The sequence below is a fragment of the Brachionichthys hirsutus genome, chromosome 11, assembly GCF_040956055.1.
Source record: "Brachionichthys hirsutus isolate HB-005 chromosome 11, CSIRO-AGI_Bhir_v1, whole genome shotgun sequence".
NCBI classification, from domain to species: domain Eukaryota; kingdom Metazoa; phylum Chordata; class Actinopteri; order Lophiiformes; family Brachionichthyidae; genus Brachionichthys; species Brachionichthys hirsutus.
In genome coordinates this window covers 4,970,028-4,992,326 of record NC_090907.1, presented here as the reverse complement: position 1 = coordinate 4,992,326, position 22,299 = coordinate 4,970,028, and the positions used below count along the sequence as shown (strand labels likewise).

Sequence of the window (22,299 nt, the reverse complement as noted above, 5' to 3'; positions counted from 1 at the left end):
ACATCCACGGATGCCTTCGACTGTGTTTTTCCCAACAACAACAAAAGTTTACTCTGGATTTTTAACACCCGGGTGAACATGTAGAGATGGATTTTATGACGCTGTTTGGCACCGTTGTCGCCGTTTTGTTCCACCCTGGATCCGCTTCTAAAATAAACGGTAAGAACCCACGGAGCTACTTTAACGCCGTGAAAACACGTCGCCTTTTGTTTGTTTGTAAGTATAAGTCCACGTAGTAGTACACGGTAGGACAGGACAGGGCTCTTTTTTCCTCTATTTACTCATGTGATATGCTAAACCATTGTGATATACCAGACGCCTAAAATACACGGTTATATTAGGAGTATCATAATACTTTGCTGGGTATAAACTGCGTGCGCGTCACGCGGTGGGGAAATAAACATCGGTTTGTTTATGAGGACGCTCGTGAAGTCAGGAGGATCCAAAAACTGTTTACTGATAACAGAACGTCGACGTGAGTCACGTGACCGACAGTAACTTCGTCATTACGCAACACGCGCTTACGCGTGGACTGATGCTGAATTTCAAATGCTCTGTAGCACAAGTTTCCTCTTCTCCAATACTACACGGTCAAGATAAATAAAATAAAATAAAACATTTAGTCCAGGTTGACAGATTGGTGGTTGTTGACATGGTTGAATAGCAGCAGGTACGGTTTATGTGGGATTAGCTATAATTCAATTTTTATTAGTTATTAATTAAAAGAAAGCCTATGACAGGGTGCCTAGAGAGGAACTGTGGTACAGTACTGCATGATGAAGGCTGGAGTGGCAGAGAAGTATGTCAGAGTACAGTGAAATGTGCAGTAGGAGAGACAGGGGAGTTTCGGGTCGTGGTGGGAGTGCACCAGGGGTCAGCTCTGAGACCCTTTTTTGTTTGCCATGGTGATGGATAGACTAACAGATGAGATGAGACAGGAAGCCCCTTGGAATATGATGTTTGCCGATGACAATGTGATCTGCAGGGAGAGCAGGGAGCAGGTAGAGGAGGATTTAGAAAAGTGGAGGTCTGCTCTAGAAAAGAGAGGAACGAAGGTGAGCAGGAGTAAAACAGAATATATGTGTGTAAATGAGACGGTCCCAGGGGGGACAGTGAGGTTACAAGGGATAGAGGCAAAGAAGGGAGAGGACTTCAGGTACCTCGGGTCAACAGTGCAGAGTGATGGAGAATGTGGGAAGGAAGAGAAGAATCTACCCTCCATGCACTCCAGGTATCACCTGCCCAAGGAAGCATTTCCAGAGCCATGACCAGCCGAAAGTACAGTAGATGCTTTACTTGCAAGGAACTGTGCCAAGATTTTGGGGAAAAAAATACTTTTGTAATGAACCCATAATAGGCTGTCAATCTTGCTGTTATATTTGGTGCACCAGAAATAACTGCTTATCTTCCTGACACTGATGCGGTGTCCAGGCCATAGGATCTGTCGCTTTGGGACACAGCGCCCATGCTACAAGGTGTCCTACGTCCAGGACAGCAGAAGGAGGCTGACCTTTGAGGAAGCCAGACAGGCTTGCGTTTTGGATGGAGGCTTATTGCTAAGCATTGAAACGGAAGGTGAGCAGCGCCTGATCCAGAGGTTCATACAACAGCTGCAGGCTGGAGATGGAGACTACTGGATCGGGCTCCGCCGTGGCCCACAGCGCCACAGAGCAGATGCTACAAGCCCAGGATGCTCCTCACAGTATTATTGGCTTGATGGAAGCAAGGCCAAGTTCAGGTCTCTTGAATTTTAGCATTTCAATCTTATGAAATATTATTAGACTGAGTGGTTCTTGTGTGGAAGAGATTAATTTTCAATCCTTTGCAAGAATGTGGTCATGATAAAATGTATACATATAATGTAAAACTATTCAGTGCAAATTGTCCAGTATAAATGTGATACCACTCTAAACTTGTGCATCTTATTTTCTTCAGGAACTGGCACTGGGACGAGCCATCATGTGGAGGTGAAATGTGTGCGGTTCTGTACTACCAGCCATCCGCAACTCCTGATGAAAAAGGTCATTTCCTGTTTCAGTGGGACGATGGTAACTGCAACTCCAAAAACAACTTTGTCTGCAAATACCCAGAGGGTGAGTTAGTAACTCACAGACACTGTGTTGTTGTGTCTCAGGGATAAGTGCTGGGAATTATTGAATGTTGATACCGTTGTTTTATTTTGTTCTGTCTACAGCTAATGCTAAACAAGTAATGTTTAATTCTAATGTTGATCGATTCCTGTAATCTTCTGTTGCCTGTCAACCTTGCTGGATGTACAGAATGTGGACTTGAAATTCTTTATTATTAGATTTTTCATCTTTTAATGAGTAAATTTTGTTGAGGAATAAATTCTGAGATTAATGTTGAGGGAGCAAACTGTGTTTATAATGATATGGCAGGGTCAGCTCATTTTTTTTCTTGTATTTCAGTTATTGTAAGTACATTTAAGTTATGTTTTAACTTAAATGTACTTACTGTTCATATTTTTTGGGCAATTTTGTCAAAAACATACTTTTTTTTCTAATTGTTTTCAGATTTGATTTGATTTCTGGAAATCACTGACAGTCCCCTTCCATTGGTGTCTCGAACCAATAAATAGTATAATTGTACAGCATATAATCACTGAATTGTGTTCAATAACTTCTTTACTGTGTCCTTTGCAGAAACCCCACCTGTATTAAGTGAGGAAGAGAATGCTGCACATGCAGGTAAAACATAAACTGGTTCACACATAGAGTAATGTGTGTTGGGTGATTCTGTAGGATACATATAACACCTGACTGCAGATGTGTTTAGATAAAGATTAGTCATAGCAAACTACTTTATCACAAACTTTTAATGTCACCTTTTGTATAAATTAAGCAAAACTTATCAAGGTGTCTGTATTTTGTAAAGTCTGCAGATCATGCATATTACAGTACCATGCAGTATGCAAAAAAGTATTTAGTATGGTCAATAATAAATGTTTTAATGAGGGATAAAGGTTAGATTTACATAACTTGCTATGCTACTTTAGCCACATTTCAAATGCATGTGGTCACTTCTTGTTTGGGTCGTTTAAACTTTGCAATGTTAGTATGAGATGAGCTATTTTAACTGATGATTGTTTGTTCTCTGATTGCTTCAGTTCCATCTCTGAGACCAACTACAGAAACTAATGATAGGATCAAAACAGCACTAACTGAGTCATTGGGTAAAAACACACACAAACATGCTTTTGTTCATTTGTTTTGTGCTTAAATATAAAAATATGCAAAAAAATAAATTAAGTGGTATCAAAAGATAGCTGTTCAAGAATAAATGTTAAATAAATGTTATGGCAAGTATTATTAAGTAATTAATATTCTTTCCTTTGCAGTATCTCTCTCGGACAACGCCCTGAATGTCTCCTACATCCTTTATGCAACTATTCCTGTTCTGCTGCTGCTTCTGTTTTCTGCTGCTGGATGCCTCTGCTATAAACAGCATACTAAGAGGTAAGCAGAAATGTACACGTGCCATTTACTTCAAATACAGGACACCTTATTTCCTTAAATAAAGTAATGAATTTACATATTAATAGTAGTCTAGAAAATATAATATCCTTTGATTAATTTATCAGTGTATGAAATGCATTTATGGAATATTCATTTATAGTAGAGCATATGAAAGAAACGCTTCTCCAAGCGTTTACCCAAAAGACATTTCCTTTACTTTAATATTATTTATTTCATATACAGGAGGAAGACAGAAACAGAAAGCTATCCCAGCAGCTCAACGCCACGGATGTCAACATCAGCTTCACCTTACGCCATCCCAGGACCTTATGCCTTCAGTGACATTACCAAATTGCCTCACACTGCCCCAGACAGCAGCACGAAAGCAGATGTCCTTACCAAGTACCCATGTGGTCCCTCCCAGTGTGACGATTATGAAAATGTACCATGTGCAGACAAGGAGAGTGGCTTTGTAACCAATGACCTTTATGAAACCTGCAAAGCTCAGACTTGGCGTTGTCGCAGTCAGAATGGCTGGGTGGAAAATGAAATCTACGGATAATACTGTTGATGGCCATCTGGCCTAAACAGGTGTGATGCAATTGGACATAAGAACACACGGTTCTCTTTCTTCTTGTATGTCTCATTGTTTTGTTTTATGATGTGAAATATACGGTGACTGGAAAGTCAAAATGAACTTTGACTTTTATGCAGGACCCAATCATCTCAACACCAAACCAATAAAGCACATTCAGACTGTCGATCACATTTTTAATCAGATCAAGGCATAATGTGAAATGTCCACCTTTAACGGTTATAAAGTTTAGTTTAGCATGGAGCTTTAAAAGGGCTCACCTAAAAAAAAAGCTCTGTGTAACCTTGTTCTTTTCAATCAGAGAACATACTACACATTCAAATGAATTCCAATGGAATTGTCCGCTCAATATTCAGATTGTAAGGTGAGTCTGGTTTGTTTTAGATGCATTTCATAAAACAACACATCCATAATTTTTTTTCAATGCAAAATGAGGCATCTGGGGAAAGGGAAGTCTGGAAATCCCTGCTTAGACTGATGCTCAGATAAGCAGAAGAAGATGGATGGATGGTAACAACCATGTTTTAAGCATGGTAGCGAATTGCATGATTTATAAATCTCTGGGCAGGGATTATGAATCCGTAATCAATGATTAAAAAATGGTGCACATGAATTTGTATACCAGTAACACAGATTTATACATAGGGCTTTTTTATAGGGGAGTCTCAACCAAAGTTGAAAATATAAATGTAGGAAATCTTAGGGCATTATCAAGTTATTATAATATTGAATGGCTGTGCCAAACATCAAGGTAATCTATTTAAAGTCAGGTGTTAGTCTTATAGTGGCTATCTGACACCACAATATGTCACCTAGACAAATTGTTTTTATTTGAGGATATATATGGTCTGGTGAATTGAAAATCTAAGCTTGGCCTTGAACCGAGGCATGTTGTACACAATTTTAAATTAATTACTCAGTTATTTTCCAATCACATCATCATATTATGTCATAAGGACATGATTCTGTTCGCTCCCTTCAGCAGAAGAGTTGTTCTATTCATAGACTATTCTGGCCATTTCTCCGAGGCTTCCTTGTTGGACTCTGATCGAAGGGACAGCAGATACAGGAAAAACTAACCGCAGAGCTCTGAGGACTCCTGTTATCCTCATACGTGTGTGGATTCCCAGCTCCACCAGAAACTCAAGCATCTTCCTAATCTGACAGAAATCTGGACTGTGTTGTGGACTCATTCGTGACTGATTGTGTAAGCATAAGCCTGTTATGTATAGATGTAGCTAACATTTCTGAAACTCATTGTCGGTCAGTTCGTAGTATGTGGGCTGTTGGGTCAGTTGTTTGGAACAATGTAGCAAGCCCAGTGAGGAGAGGCTGAGGGTGTTCTTGGAGAATGTTAGACAGGAAATGCCAAAGGCACATCTGGAACTCTTACATTCAGGAAGTCTATGCATGACAGCGTGATGCCTTCAGAGCATTGCTCTGCCTGCCTACTTTGTAACCGACTGTTCTTTTGTTTTTTTTGTTGAACTGTCACTGCATGAGCTGAAGCGAACAACCGCTGTTGAATGTATGCAATTTCTCATGCGTTACAATATTACTGGGTGTCCAATACAATTTCATTGCAAGGTATTGTATAGTTGAATTTGTGATGTGATTTGATATTTAACATTCACATGTGTGCGAATGTGAAACGAGACAGCGACACAAGTCCAGATGTTGTACTGAACAGTGTATCTCGAAGGAATCGTGCAGCCCTGCTTCAATTTTCCAACTTTTCCAAAAGATGGCGCTGTTATTCAGCTGACCAAAGAGTCTTTGTGATTAAAAAGATGTCTAATTTCACATGCTCTGTATGTTGCATTATATAATATTTCATTATGACATTTATAATGCATATTGCACTTTTTTTCTGCCTTACATTTCTCGCTCTAAATATGTGCATACATTTTATTTCCCTTTTTAATATAAAAAAAATAGCAAATTATTTTTGATAAAATACATTATTATTTTTCTTCCCATGCATTCTTCCCAATCAAAAAGGCTGAAGTCTCATATTTTAGATCTCAAATCCACTTAACCTTTCCCCCGACATTTTGCACTGGCAGCCGAATAAGGCACCTCTTTCCGCCCACGGGACAAACTCGCAAAGTTACCTTTGCGTGCAGTCAAAGACGGCAGGGCGAGCAAACACGTTTCAGAATAGCAATTTACCGGTTGACGTAAGAGGTGGGTCTGGTTGTCGTGGCAACCAATTGGCACTGAAGTGTGGAACGGCTCCGTAGCCCCGCCCCCTGTACAAATACCCCTATGGCTTTGACGTCAATACACGTCAAACCGGAGAGAACATGATGCCTCTTTGCGAGTCAACTCGTGTGCGCGGCGGCTGATAGAGGCACCTCCGGCCGAGCTAGGCCGATTACAGCGCTATTGTGTCGGAGAGCGTGGCGTGACAAACCCCGCCAGGAGCAGCGAATGGCCCAGAAGTGTCGCCGCATTTGTGTTCAGGCTGGCAGGGCGGCGGAGAAATTAACTTTGTCTATTTTTTTAATGGACGGCGGCGGCGGGCGGTTTGTTTTCCTTTCGTCTCTATCTGTAAGCTGCCCTTAGCGACCCCCCCCCCCCCCCCCCCCCCCTGGTCTGGCGACCTCCGACTCGACTCTGCAGGCGGTCCCGGTCAGAACAGCATGGTCATGGCTGACGGTGTCCAGAAACCGCTGATCCGGGCTCCGGTCCGAGTGGGCTTCTACGACATCGAGCGCACTTTGGGAAAGGGCAACTTCGCCGTGGTGAAGCTGGCGAGACACCGCATAACTAAGACCGAGGTGAGCGCCTGCGAAGTCGCTAGCCCGAATGCTAACTTGCGCTACTGTTCAGCCGAGTTACGTAACTTTCATGTGCACCAACTGGACGGGGTGAAATGATGGAAGCTTGCGTCGGGTTAAATGTCGGTCACTGGTATGTTTGAATCCTGCAGCTACAGGAGCAATGACTGACTTGCACATGTCGTCCCCCCCCCCCCCCCCCCGGAGCATCGCTGATAAAAACAAAAAAACAAAAACAAAACAAGTGTAAGCACGACTATCTTTCCGGATCAGTGCCGTACACCTGTACTTCTGCTGGTGGTGACCCAGACAGAATGCAGGGCATGCACAGCATTTGGTCGGTGGTCCGATTATGTAATCCGAATAACGACGCGATTCTGGTCGTTTCTAATGCCAGCAGTGCCAAGAGAGCTTTGTGAGAAGCAGAATGCTGCAGGCAAGCAAAGTACTCTGCGCGCACACGCACACGCACGCAGGCTGACGGTAATCTCCTGACCCTACACACACACATGCTGGTTCAGAAATGCAAAAGGAACATTTGTCCAAGTTTGCCAATATTTTTTTTTTTTTTTTGTCAGCCTTACACAGAGAGGCCTTTCTTGACCAGTGTCACAGCGTGCCATGACTTTGTCGTAACGGCTGAGGCGCAGGGATTTAAAATGATGAAGCTGAAGAAGCAGCGCTGTGTGAGAGACGGAGGTGCTGGACTATAGTGAACTATCTATTGTTCACTATGTGATCTTTGATCTCCAGAGCTGCCACCTGTTTGTGGGAACCCCACTGCACAGAAAAGCAAAGATTTGCATTGCCCGTGGGACGGCCTTGTAGGTTAAAATGAATAATTAACCAAGAACATGGCTCTTGTTCTGCGTGACGGCATTGTGTGTGTCGTCCCATGTAATGGTTTAACGGCTATGTAGATGCTGCTTTTAATTTCAGTTCACACTGCACCAGCTCGTTTGGCAAAGTCGCTGCACCTCCCCTCTCTATGGGTGTGATAATGGGGTTGTATGAAACATGAATAGTTGTTGCTGCTGGGTTTGGTTGAGATTGCTTAGCCCCGGTCTGCATAGAGATAACAGCCGAGGTCGGCCGGGGAGGTAGGTTATCAACCCCGCGCGATGCCATCAGTCTTGGGCATTTGCCAGGGGACAAAAGACACCGGCGCTCGTCTGCAGTGGGACTTACTGACATGAAATGTGAAACAGTGTCTTATGCATGCGTGTACATATTCCCAGATAAGTGTACCTGTGTGTGCATAACCTGCTCTTTCTACTCGCGGCCTGCGTTATCGTGACCCATTCATCCCATTATGTGCATTACAGCTGGGTTCACGTAACGCCGGTCGATTCCCATGTGAGCCCGTCTGCCGGCCCAGCAGGTTTTTACATTTATTCATCTGCGATCGCTTGCATTGTTCTGCTCATTACGTCATTTATGAGCTTAATTCCTCTGTAACTCGTTGTCCTTAAGTGACCTTGTGCAGCCATAGTTTACAAGACGTCTTATGGTGTTCGTGTGTGTGTGTGTGCATTAGCACAGATCTTTTGTGTTAAGGACGTTTTAAAGAGGTCTCAACTCATAGCAGTTGTCCCCTTAAGACCTTTGGATTCCTTTTGTAGTATTTCATGCCCAATTGCATGCCTGTTAGAAGGAAATGACAAAGATGAGTGTGAAAAGGATGAAAACATCCATTGCTGCACATGTTCGAGCGTTATTTACTTAGAATTGATCAAAATGGGTGTCGGCGGCGACGACACGGTTATGTAAGCGATGATTACGTGAGCTGATTACGTGCTGAAATTTATTATTATTGTCATTGTCATTATTCATTCCTCTATTTTATTAAGTGATTATTTGCTGAAATATAATGTCACAATTTCACCAAAGCTAGAGTTTACACAGGTGAAAAGCTTCTTCCTATAACCAACAGTACACGAGCCTAGGGGATACTGTAAAAATGTGTTGCAGATCATTTTAAAATCCCAATTTATTTTGGTTTAAAAAAAAAAAAATCAACTAACAGGGTGAGACAATCGGATCTAAAGTCTAGATCCGGATCAGACTTATCGTATCCACAATCCACTCTTCATGTGAATCAATTCGATTTTGGCATTCGTTTCCCTGCAGCTTGTTTGCAAAAAAATCACAAAACATCATTTAGTTGCAGATCTGCCTGTACTGTTGGATAACAGAGCAGGAAAGTAAATGTACTTCTTCCTTTGGTGACTACCAAGAAGGACTTTTAATATCTTTAGTCCCTTGAATCATTTTTATCTGCTTCTACAATGTAATATTTAGTTTCATGATGCCAGTAGAGTTGCTCATTGACTATTTCTGTGACTCGTCTGAAGTTTATTTCAAAATAAAATGTAATTCATATCATTGCCTTTAATTGCACTTAAATATATTGATCTTTTTTTTGTCAGATCTTCCACATCCATTGATTATTTACTGATATAATTTTAGAATCATTTGGCCTTTGTTTGAAGAATTGGTTAAATAAATAATTGTCAGCTGAGGCCTCATTAGGGCCTGACGCTGCCCCTTAAATGTCAGTAGAGGCAGCGTGTTTTTAACTCTGGTTTAATCTCACAGTGGTGTGATTGCTGAGAGGGGAAGTGGGATCTTGTGGTGTTTACTCCTCCAACTTGGCTCGCAGACGTTCGGTACTCTTCAGATCGCGCTAATGAAACGTTGTTTATGAGACAGACGGAAGGATAATATTTCCTAGTTGCCTACCAAGCATCATTAATCAAATCCAAGCGAGCTGGAAGTTGTGAGTGTGCAGTTTAAACATGCAATTGTCACAGAGTATATGTGTGTGTATATATACAACGGGGCCTGTGTTTGCTTCTGCTGTACCTCCATGAGATATTTCACATAATTTAGCTCCAATTGTAAGACTATTTATGAATCCTGCACAAGCTGTAAAGTGTTTATCTTGTGTCTCGGAACACGCTGTCTCCCTTTGCCTCTCAGAGAACATGAAATGGCTGTCTCGGTTACTGTGCGTGCGTGAGTTTGTGGAGGTCTTGTCTTATTGCCCGTTGAGTCTGATGAGCCCTAAAAATGATTTGTTTTTTTTTATTATTGAGAAGCTGACTCATTACAATTGTTGACTATGTCCAATTGCTCTGCAGGTGGCCATTAAGATCATCGACAAGACCCAGCTGGATGCTGTAAATCTGGAGAAGATCTACAGGGAAGTGCAGATCATGAAGATGCTGGACCACCCCCACATCATCAAGCTCTACCAGGTGAACCTCCAGCTTCACTGCTTGCCAGTGAAAGTCGTTTCCTACGCCGAGGAGGTTCTGTTTTTGCTGGCCTTTACCAGGACGCTGCGGAATTAGTAGTGGTCAAACGGATTAATAAGTTAATTATTGTAATGAAATGAGTCTATAAATTGTTTAACAGCACCCAGTACTACTTGCAAGACTCGTTAAAGCTGAAACTGAAGCATAAAACATCCGATGTTTTCCTGCTTTTGTCTGCTGCTTTCCCAATCAATAATGATTAGCCTCCGCTCCGCGCCAGTCAGCACCTGAAGCTACTAGTTAGCATGTTGCATGACGCACGCCATCACAGCAGCACCAAATAATAGAAAATCATCGATGTAATCAATCTTTTTAATAATGACTGCATTATACACGGGTGTACTATTGTACACGTGGGTGTACTGGATACACAAATGAGACAGTTACATCTTTAGTTGCACTTTTGTGACAAGTCCAAAAAAACGTTTTCACAAATGATCTACCAAATTGTCTCACAATATGATATATTTTTATAAATGTGTTCAAGTCATTGATTACTTGTTTTAAAACTTCACAATAGATAGTGAGCAACATATTCTTTGTGACACAACCAGGGCTAACACAAAAGCCCAAACTGGCCTTTATCTTCTAAATCCATGAATCGCTCAGTTAACAGATGGAAGATTGATCATAAACAATGAGTGTGGGATTTCAAGTGTGATTGTCTGTCTCACTGTCTTGATTCATCCTCCTCCCTCCATCTGATTCTCCCCTCTGCATTTAGTTCTCCTCATCCCCCGAGTGTTTCTGCTTCTAAATCGGTTCTCCTCCTCCTCCTACACCACACAGCGCCGTGTGAAGGCCGAGAGGTTTCAAGTGCCATTCAGATATGCTCCTCAACACCAACTGTCCACCTCCAGCTCCTTAATGGATGCCATATTTAGAATCTGTGCCATTCATGCGTTTTATTTTTCTCCTGACTTTGTGGATGCCAGACACCGTGTTTGTACTTGACGGCAAGCCTTGTGGGGCAGTTGTGTAATATTTTTTTCTTTCTATCATTTGTCTTTCGTTTAATTCTCTCTTGTTTCAGGAGACTGTAAACGAGTATTGCTATTCCAATATGCTTTTCACTGTGCATTTATTCTGTTACTCTTTTCTCATTTCCCTTCCCTTGTCCCCCCCCCCTCTCCATCTGTAAGGTGATGGAGACAAAGAACATGCTTTACTTGGTCACAGAGTACGCGAAGAATGGGGAGATCTTCGGTGAGTGACATCAGCGCTTTAAACAACCTAGTTTATTCATGTCCTCCACGTTGCATTGCTCATCTTTGTCAGCAAAGTTTTGAAAAATGAGTGTCAAAGTTTTGTTGATTTTTCCATTGCTATTGCACTTTGCCCCAGACTCAAATGTCACATGATCGATAGACGTTTGAGAGCAGTGCCCTGTTATGGCCCTCGTCGTATATGCTGGTAACGACCATCATAATTGTGCTGACATTGTTTTCCAGACATCTAAAAATCACGTCACATCGCTGGCTGACTGAAGAACACACAGAGGCAACCTCACGGTGGAAAGAATTGATTTATTTTCATGTGTTGCATAATCCCTGCTCACTGGTTTTTACATTACGACTCGCATGTTACGCAAGACAATCGCGACGTTCAACGTCACGTGGCACTGTAGCGTCACAGGACACAGATTCAAATCAAAATGCCCTGTTATTCTTTGCTGTTGGTGATCGTCACCTTTCGTTTTAACTTTACGGCTCAGCTGTCTAAGGGCAGATCTGTAAATGGTAAATGGTTGAATTATTTAGCACTAGACAAACATTATTATACCTGATAACAGAAGTGAACCTTGGGACAGGGAAGAAACCTTGACCTCCTAAACAGAAGCCTTTCCCCAAATCAAGCTTTAGAAAAACTCAGTGTGCTGAGTGCTTGGAATGCATGCCGTTTCTCAAGAACTGCCATCCAAGCTACTTCACGTTAAAAGCAAATGCGATTTTCTTTTCATCAAGATCCATCCATAATCAACCGAAATATAGAGGAACAAATGTTGAAGCTCCATTTACTATAATGTTAAAATATAACCTCCTTGGCACCAGTAGACTGATCATAGTTATAGCAGCATAGTCAATAAATATTATTTTGTGTTGATCAAGCAGATCACAGATAAAATAGAATCCGCTTTTTTCAATAACTCTTAAGGTACTGAATGCAAATTCTACTTGGAGAAAAAAGTGACCAATGAGGAAGTAGGCTCAGATTTGCAATATAAGCACTAAACGAGTCACAAAAGTAACCGGTTCATTCTTACATCATACAAAAAGAGGGTTTGACAGTGGAAGTGGTTTACATTATCTTTGACTGCCATTGCACCACATGGCACTATCGCCACCTCCCTGCTGATTTTATGACATCAGTGTCTTCACTTAGGCCATTTACTATATTTTAGATTTAGCACCTTTATTCTGCGACAATATTAAAGCAGAAAACGTTTTTGTTTCGCTCAAAACATTCTTCTTGTTTTAAATTAAACACTGTGATTTTTCAAAAAGTTAAAAAATGAAGAATGCGTTCATTTTTGCCAGTTCACTTGTGAATCCAGTTCGTGCTCATTCCAATGCATTTTTTTTTTTTATTGAGAATTAGTATATTATTGAAATATTTCATTTGTTGCAGGATTTCGAATGTTAAGATACTTGCAACGTTGCTTTTCAAAAACTAAAACCTTGTTGGTATTAATTCAGTTCTGAACATGTGGGCACGAACCAAATTGTACATTCAAATATTTTGCGATTTTATAACGTGAGTGTAGATCTGTCTGATGTAGACTACCTGTAAGTAGAGCATGATCCAAATGGATTGTTTTCCTCACCTCTTAGACTTAGACAGTCTGAGAATGTTAAGCACTGTCAGACATAGTAGCTGAGAGGATTACTCTCGCAATCCTCGACAATAAACTTCAGAGTCTTGTCTAGTGAGTGTGTTTGTCTTTGTAGTTTTGATGCCAGTGTTCAACTTGTGATGTTGACTCAGCAATGGTAATTCCTGTTTGCATGACCGAGATGGAGCTGAGAAGCAGAGTGAAAAGGAGCGTAGAAAGAAGAACAGTGTACAGACAGACGGCGGAAAGCTTGGCTGTATTGTTGCGTATATGAAATCCTTTTTGCTTTTCTATTAGATATTCCAAACAGCAGCGTTATAGATGATAGATGATAGCATTACGATCTTGACTAGACAGAAATTTCAAAAAGGAATAGTAATTACATTTACTTTCGGTTTTTTTTGGTAAATATGCTAATTACTTTCATGCAGGGGATTAGGTGAGACTCATCACCCCCCCTCATACGAGTCTCTTTGATATGAGGCTGCAGGCAGGAATAGTCGGGTTATTTTAGGCCCAGTTTATGCGACAATGATTTTTGCTGAATTCACGTGGTAATGTTTTCAAAGGAATTCACTAAAATGGCTGAAAATGTTGCAGTGTAAATGTCAAGCTAGTAGTGAGGGTGGACCCCTTTTTAAATGATCGACCCTCCAGACCCACATATGTGGAGTAGATCCACATTGGTGGAGTGGCGATAAACACAACACAGTTAGAAACCTTGTTTTTGAAAGGTTGAATAATCAAGGCCTCAAACTCCATTCTCATATTAACAAACTTTCCATCAATCAGCCAGTCTTTATTTACTTATTTTTTGTGCAATATATTATATATATATTATAGTTACTTAATGAACAGAACTATGCTAGTTATTCCCTCCTTTCTGTCTGCTACGCTTTGCTCAATGCCTCATGGCTGCATTGCCATCGCTTCTTCTTTAAATAACCATCATGGCTGGACAACTTCATTTTCAATAATCCCTAGATTTTCCTCATTCACAATCTTAGGGTATTATAAATCCATTGAATCCTAAATCCTCAGACCCCTCTGCCCTGATTGCACAATGCAATATAGTTATGTAATATGAATATGCCATCACCGGCTGCACATTGACTCAGCCCAGGCAGACGGTAACTGATAAGTGTAGCGCAAGCTCACAAAATTGAACAATCTTTTCAGATTTCCAAATTCATGTTCTGGAGATGGATCAGGCCATTATGTCATGATGCATTCAGACAAATGGATGATCTGCCAAGCCATATATCGTCGTGCCTCTTCATAGCCTCTTCCTCCACAATCGCCCTCCAGAGAGTTCTCTTCACTTTACTGACATGATGAATTTCTCTGGGCTGCTTTTGGCCATACGTGTCGAGGAGTAGAAGATGTGCAGTTGTTGATGCTTAGCAGCCCAATAATGACAACATACTGGCTCAGCCTCTGATTCTCTCTTCAGAACGAGCAGTAAATTACCCATTTAGACTACAGAACCTTTCCAGTCTAATGTTTTGTCATGACTAGAAGTGTGTGTGTGTCTGTGTCTGTGTGTGTGCGCGCGCGCACACAAAGATACAGACCTGGATTTGGATAAACAAGGCTGAAAGTGATTGGTTTGCGCTTGCAAAGGGCGCACAGCAGGAGGCATCTGTGGCAGCTTGTTGGTGTCTATGCGTCTGTCAGTCACACAGTCTGCATCATAATGATAGGATATTACAAACCTAGAAATTGGGTCACTCACAAATCAGTACTGAGGCAGGTGAGGAAGGAAGCAGAAGCAGGCAGAAGATTATATAGGCAAGAGCAGGGGACAGCCATTTGAATTTGGAAGGTGGTGGGAAATGTAGGGCATGCATATTTAAGAAAGCACTGCTGGAGAGATGGGAGTTTCATGGCTGGCAGTGAGTAGAATCACTCAGATCTCTTGTCTGACTGATGCAAAGGGAAGGGCACGGGGAGATTGTCTCTCAAAAAATACATGCATATTTTTTTATTCAACATTCCGTCAATTTCTGTTTCACCATAACCCGTCCTTTATATGAGCTCTGTTTCTGCATACAGTACTTGTCAGTAGCAAGGGTGTGGCAGCTTTGACTTTGATGGCAATAAGAGACAAAGCATACCGGTAAATTAATGGTGGAATGGTTCTCCAAAGTAGCTTTAAACAAATTAAACTAATTTAGCCACGGTAATTGTACTTCTAATAAAGAACGCTTGTCTGCCTTCAAAGTTGTTCCTGGGATTCTTGAAGGTAGCGGGTTTCTACCTTTTGATAGTCAATTATTTTCACTAAAATTACAGGCAGCATTTTCGCATCATTACTGTCAATAAATAAATTACAAGGCAAAATATTCTGTGATAATAAATGTTCTATCTTTAATTGAGTAGAGGTAATTTGTGATAATCTTCTTCAGTGAGTGCAGGTATTTAAAAGCGATGCCAAGATCTTATAATCAAATAAAAACATCCTCTATAGATATTGTGGCTTTCTATTTCTGAGTCTGCACCAAACTCCCTTCAGGAAAATAAATGAACACAATTGAATAGGTCAAGGCCCTTTTATTCATTAGCGGTGTTTTACCAACCAGCTGTATTCATCTAATTCTATGAAATGGAGAACCCAAGGAAATGAATTCTGATTAATCAGTCCAAACATATTAAAATAATGGATGATTAGAAAATGTTACTTTTTTTTTCCATTTTGAAATGAATCATACTTTGACTAAGCTCACATTGCCAGGCTGAAGTGACTCAACCGCTTTTCTTTTTTTTTTTTTTTATGTGAACAGATACTTTCAGAATAAAACAGTGCAGAAGTATTCAACCTTTTTGACAATACATTTATTTACAATTGCTGGTTGACTGCTTGTTGGAACATTTTAAAGCATCACCCATCTGTATTCAACCTTTCTCTGAGCTGAGACTGGTTACAGTATCCTGAAGGAGTGCTTGCGAGTACCCCGTGGAGGAGAAAGTCACTCACAACCAGTAGCCGCAGCTGATTTTTGGATGAGTTCAGCCTTGATGAAAGGGGGAGTGTGCAGCTCCAGCTGGCTGAAGCCCACTTTAACCCCAAAGGGTGCCAGTATTCAATCTGCACCACCATCTATCAAACCCCCACGTGGCTTTAATGTCGCTGCCGTATTTAAGTGGTTCGGATATCAGTTACTGATGTGGAAACGGAGCGTGTGTTTGCCCCTTGTCCTCTATGGATATACACACACACACACACACACACTCATTCCTGCCCCTTAGTCTTATCTGAAGTCCAGCCAACAACCCAGTTCGTACCCATAATGTTTGCCCCCTCCAAATCTGAGCAGCTGTTAAGAGACTTAGCTCCTCACTCAGCTCTCAGCAGAAGTGGAACACAGTGGTTGTTGAGCTGTTCCCGAATACCACTATGATTCATACATGTTCTCTTCACTTTCCCCGAATGCAGCTCTGGGTGCCTCGCTGTGCTTGAGGCCCTTGCCCCTGACAACATTGAGTCATCCTTCCATTGAGGCAACAAACTGCAACGTGTCTGTGTGTGTTAATTGTTCAGACAGTAACAATTTGTGTTGTTGCAGTAACAACATGTAACATTTAGATGAGTCGTGGTGTTCTTTTAATTTTATTTTTTAAAGTTCAACTGATTTCACTTTGGTGTTCTCCACTTATGCCTCCTCTACACATTCCCCTCCTCAGTGTGTATTTTGATTAGCAGCTTTGCAAGAAAGCTGCCCTAGTCATTGAATAGCCCCCCCTCACTGGAATTTGCCAGCCGCTATCTAATCAGGTTTCCTCACTCTGTCAGATGTTAACTATTCATCCCCCCCCAAAAAAAAAAGACTGAACAGCAGCATCTCCCCGAAGCTTCATGCTGCAACTTACATCCTGGAGTCATTTTTATTGTATGGCCTTCGCACCAACACGCAGCTGACCCTGTGGTCAACCCGGAGTTGATGCGACGGAGAGTGTATCGGGATCCATACTGTTGGCCTCAGGATAGGTGTTTCTCCACGTAAAATATTTTATGTTTAGGTGATGATGGAATGTTTGTGATTTTGATAAACTATGACTTTGGTAATCATGTCTTTTTTTTTAATCTATCAAAAAAAAGTGTACATAGCAATATTATCTAGTGTGTTAAATAATGTGTTAAAAGGCAAAGATACTTTTTTTTAATTCAGCAATGTTTAAAGAGGTTCATTAATTGTATGCAGCAAAGCTTGAGCTTGAAATAAAATACTGTGTTTCATTAAAAATATATATATCATACATCCCATAAAATATCCCATCAAAAATCTGGTTAAAGTTTAGAGTGAAAGAGTGAAAAAAAATATCCATGTATGAAGAAAAATTATATTGTTCCCTTAGACATCAATAGATTCAGTTTTGTGCATATTTCTAAATGACCACACACTTGGTCTGTCAGGATAATATTTAAACTCGAGGTGTTTTAAAAAATGTGTTAATTTGTCTGTCTGTGCACCGTGCATCCCACCCGAACAAGACACCTTGTTCCTTGTTCCATCATGTATCAAAAGACAAGTTCTCAGACATCGCATTACTCTTTTCCCACTATGACAACAAAGAGCATCCCCCCAGAATCGGCCATTACTCACTCAAACATGATGAAACGCTTAGGTGCACTGTGGTACAATGCTTATTGGAAACATGTACACCGTACTTCATGGGCTGAGTGAGTCATTTTACAAATAGTTCTATAATATGGAGCAGCTGTAAATGACAAATGGCTCCATTCCTGTGCCTCCATAAAAGGTAAATCGTCCTTTCAACATAACCACCAACATTTGCCAGATTGAAAAATCAACACAAAAAGCATTTTTCAGCTTTACAAACTCAAAACATTTTACACTTCTGATTCAGATTATATTCATCAACGTGAAATATTATCTGTATACAATTCTGACAGTGACACGTCACCCTTCTTCTCTTTCTGGTTGCAGACTATCTGGCGAAGCATGGCCGTCTCAGTGAGCTAGAGGCCAGGAGGAAGTTCTGGCAGATCCTCTCTGCAGTGGAGTATTGTCACAACCGAAACATTGTCCACAGGGACCTGAAGGCAGAGAATCTGCTGCTGGATGGACACATGAACATCAAAATTGCAGGTGCATAAATCAGAGATACAGGATGTGCAAGATGCCACAAATGTCCTAAGTTCTCAACAAAAATCCATTCTAATGATCCACTTTATCAAAAATTGATCCCAGGTGATTCTAAGAGCCCTTTCATCGGCCAATAGCTTTAATTTTGAGGAAGATGTTGGACAGAGAGGGTAACGGACCCAAGGAAGAGATTTAAGATGAAGATGAAGCTGAAGGTTGAAGTTCAAAGTGTGAATATTAAACTGGTGACATTTATAAGAATGTCAACCTACTGCTCTTTTCTCAGAGTGGAGAATGGGCGGTGCTGTGAAAGGAGCAGGAGGGGCTTTAATTGGAGGAGGAGGTGATGTTTATTTGCTCCTGTGGAGTGTTGAATGAGAGGATGAAAGAAGGTTGATAAGGAATGGTGCATGCTAGCAGGGTGGCAGAACTGCAGCCATGACAATGCTCTGAAAAAAGCAGAAGTTTATCTCTTTATTCTCAGAAAGTGAGCGGATCACCGAGGAGGGATAAATATACAAGTGTGAAAGGATACCCTTTGAGAAGAGGAAAAGTAGTCTTCTCCTTAGAGGTCCCTAAATCTTTGTCTTCATTAGAATTGAAACTTTAGTTTTTAGCATGATTAATGACACCAAATAAATGAAAATGAAATATGTGCATTCCATTCATATTTTCATCCCCATTATAGTCCATGTTTTGTGGTTTGCTCTGAAATATCAAATCAAGTAAGGACAAATTAGACCAAATTATGTACTAAATGATAGGGAACCGAACGTTTCACCTGCATCATTACTTCCATAATCCTGTAAACTCCTCTTAGACGGGTTCAAGATGAAAACCTGGAGATGTCATTACCCCGGCAGTAATTTTCTTAATCGGGTCTGAATCGCAGCCAAATGTTCTCGTTGCAGATTAGATTTGAAGCAGGAAAACAATGACGGAACATTACCTTGTGATGTATCCAAGGCAGTGTTCAGTAGGAGAGTACATTCTGTCCTTGAATTACCCACAACATGCTCCGACCAGTTTAGTTAATGGTGCATGAAGTTTAGACAGGAACACATGTCTGCTTTACACCAAATTGGAACTATTTACTTCAAATGTCCTAATTACCTCGGCCAAGGAGGTTATGTTTTCACTGGCATTGGTTTGTTTGACTTTTAGCGAGATAACTCAAAAGGTTAAGGATGGATTTTGATGAAATTGTCAGGAAATGTTTTTTATATATATATTTATACATACAACACCCATAAAATAAAAAAATAAAAAATCCAGCTTCAATGTAATACACATTTTACTCATTTGAAAAGGAATAGGAAGAAGCCAAGGCTTATCAAGTCTTTTACCTTTCATGATTGGTATATGAAGTTACTAAGAACAATTTATAACTTTTTTGATGATGATGATCCAGATCACCATGTGGATGGTTCCCCTTGTAAATCCAATTACAAGGGGAATGAGCTGCTTGGTGGAGGTCTGCACGCTCAGAGTGCTTTTCTAGTTTCATAAGTAGAATTGAATTCATTGAAATCCCCCAGAAGAACAATGGAGTCTCCAGTCGGTATGATGTATGGTGGGGTTGTTGGTTTATTTGAGGCCCTGTAAGATAAATCCAACTATAAATGCAACACTGGTACAGTAACACAAAAAGCTTGTAGTTTCAGCAGTAGGCTGACAATATACATATGTCCAAACCTGTGTTTCTGTGCTGCACCTTTTGCTTCTGGGGTTTTCCTGCAGTCTTGTGATGTCTCTCTACTTTCTGAAGGCCAGCTCTTGTTGGTCTGTATGAAGCTTAACAAGGCAGCGGCTAGTCAAAGAAAGGTCATGCTCACAGTGGCTGCAGAGGGAGGAACAAAAGTGGTGTGGTGGGGGCGGGGGGGGGCATTTGTGTTTTCACTTCAAATGGACCCTGTATATTTGAGTTGACAGATTGAATGGGGTGGAAAGGGATGAGGAGAAATTAAAAAAACAAAAGCAAGTTTCTGGATCAGAAGAGGAGAGGTGGGCTGCCCTTTTTGTCCCTTTAGCAGGAACTATATAACATGTTTTTGGTTGTGTTTTATTGCTAATGAATTCATTGTTTAAGCTGTACAATTGACCACGCAAGTATACAAACCACATGGTATCACAGGGCAAGATATACTATTCATCAACTGTCTTGGCAGCGGAAGAACTATAACGCATATCTACAGTGAAACATGGAAGGGGCTCGTCAGGCTGCAGGGCAGCTGGTAGGATGCAGAAGACATAAGACACAACCAGCTAAGTAGAACCTCATGGGCCCTAATTGGTAATTCTGTTGCTAAACTTGGATGCTAGCATATGTTGCTAAATACATCTGTGCATCTGCTCAGCCAAGAGATGTGCAGAAAGGTCATGCATCAAAAATTAACGTTCACAGTTGAAACTGGATAGAAATATATTTCGGCTTAGTTCACACTGAAGGCTGAAGTGACCCAAATCCATTTCTTTGTCGAAACGTTGGTGCTACCGCCCTACAAAACGCCATGGCTAAAAACCTGGCTCTTCTTCAAGATATTATTTATTTATTTCGATCATGTAAACAACAAAGAATAAAAACGATAAACAATGCTGAATACATGCACACATACATATATATACATACATATATAAAGACATATTCACACACACGCATCACATGTAAGAGTAATTAATAAATAATAATAACGCAAATAATAAATAATAGCCATAATGCAGTTTACATGAGCGAAAAGAAGTAGGAAGAATTATTACGTAGTGAATGTGCTGGGTCCGGTTTTAAAATCGCCACATACGCACCACCGTTACATCCATATTTACTTCCGCAAACTCTGAGGGTCAATGTCTGACGTCTTTGCGTTTTCTTCTGCACACTTGCGGGACACTTGCCGTTCACACAGGAGATCACATACGAGTCGTATTTAATGGGAAATTTGAACAAACTCTTGCACAGCAACTGTTGTATTTTTCAAAAGTGGGATAATCTGTTAAATGCTATCCTGTAGCTTAACGTGGACACTTGAAATAAGACTAAACCGCAGAAGTCCAAAATAAGGACACCGAGAATAAATGAGCATGCTTGTGGACCGTCAAAAGCGAGAAATTATATGGCAACATTGGCAAGACAATTCGATCAGTTTTTGGAGGATGAGCACAAATTGGATAATATGAACTTAATAGTTGACATAGTAGCAGGGGGGGCTGGAGCCTGTGCCAGCTGACGGGACAAGTGCCAGTTCATCACGGGGCCAGAGATTGAAACAAACATTCCCACACACATTACCAGTTCACATTACACGGAAGGAACCCATGCAGACATCGGGAGAACAAACAAACACCATTTAAAAAGTCCCAGGTCCTCAGGTGGATTTGAACCCAGGACATTTTTGCTAAGAGAACAGCGCTACCCACTAGCCACGGTGCTGCCCTCATGTTAAAATAAAAAAGGCAATAAACTGTGTGCTTGGCTAATAGCTCCAGTTTTTTTTTTTTTTCAAAGATCTCCAAAGAGCGGACTGTACACGTTTTTCAACAATGAAACAAATTCATGTTGACAGCTGGTGTGTTTCTTATCATGTTGAAACTGGTTGGAAACGTCTGCAAACAATTTGTCAACTTCATCCTTGGAGTCCAGCTCACACTTTTCATTTAGAATCCCTCCTTGGTCAGAAATATCACCAGACTGCACAGGAGGCTTAACAGATCTTCAAGTGGCCAGATCCTGGGTGGAAATGATTGATCTGCAAGCAAATGTGACCTGAGAAATGTGCGTGATTCTCACTAAATTTTGGAAGGAGAAACGATGACTGAAAGGAGATATAAATGTGTTTGTTATTGAAATATATTTGGTGATTATTATTATTACCTAAAATAGCACCAAGTTCTCTCTTGAGGTGGGTATCTTTATGAACTGAAAGGAGATTTTTGTACTGCCGTTTGTTTCATTGTGGTTTTGTTTAATAAAAATGTGAACTAATCTGATGGCATGTGCCAATATTTGCAGGTATCTTAACATATCAAAACTCAGCGACTTGACTTGAAGTCCATTTATATTCAGCATGAAACATGTGAACAAAGGGAGCCCTCCATCTATGTTCTGCAATCATTTTGCATGCATTTGTGAATATTTTAGTTTACGGATATGGACGGAATGAAACGATATCACTGGAAATCATTGGGTG

At 40.8% G+C, this 22,299-nt stretch overlaps 2 protein-coding genes across 2 annotated transcripts in view; both read left to right on the top strand.

Annotated features, from left to right (window-relative positions):
• On the top strand, positions 1-5,874 carry laynb (layilin b). The gene is made up of 7 exons (XM_068745397.1): positions 1-159; positions 1,432-1,738; positions 1,936-2,093; positions 2,664-2,708; positions 3,128-3,193; positions 3,359-3,476; positions 3,720-5,874. The coding sequence occupies exons 1-7, from the start codon at positions 87-89 to the stop codon at positions 4,036-4,038; spliced, it is 1,086 nt and encodes a 361-aa protein (XP_068601498.1). The 5' UTR covers positions 1-86; the 3' UTR covers positions 4,039-5,874.
• Positions 5,875-6,710: 836 nt separating this feature from the next.
• Positions 6,711-22,299, top strand: part of sik2b (salt-inducible kinase 2b) — a 33,734-nt gene continuing 18,145 nt past the window's right edge. Inside the window, exons 1-4 of the mRNA XM_068745140.1 lie at positions 6,711-6,854; positions 9,998-10,114; positions 11,317-11,380; positions 17,957-18,118. Of these exons, the coding sequence (XP_068601241.1) occupies positions 6,717-6,854; positions 9,998-10,114; positions 11,317-11,380; positions 17,957-18,118 (481 nt within the window). The 5' untranslated portion in view covers positions 6,711-6,716. The remainder of the gene's footprint in view (positions 6,855-9,997; positions 10,115-11,316; positions 11,381-17,956; positions 18,119-22,299) is intronic.

Bases quoted from the DNA above. Each gene is read 5' to 3' on its own strand.
- laynb (XM_068745397.1), top strand. From the start codon at position 87: ATGGATTTTATGACGCTGTTTGGCACCGTTGTCGCCGTTTTGTTCCAC. The intron at 160-1,431 runs GTAAGAACCCAC...TGCGGTGTCCAG, and splicing joins ATCCGCTTCTAAAATAAACG to GCCATAGGATCTGTCGCTTT. The intron at 3,477-3,719 runs GTAAGCAGAAAT...TTTCATATACAG, and splicing joins TATAAACAGCATACTAAGAG to GAGGAAGACAGAAACAGAAA.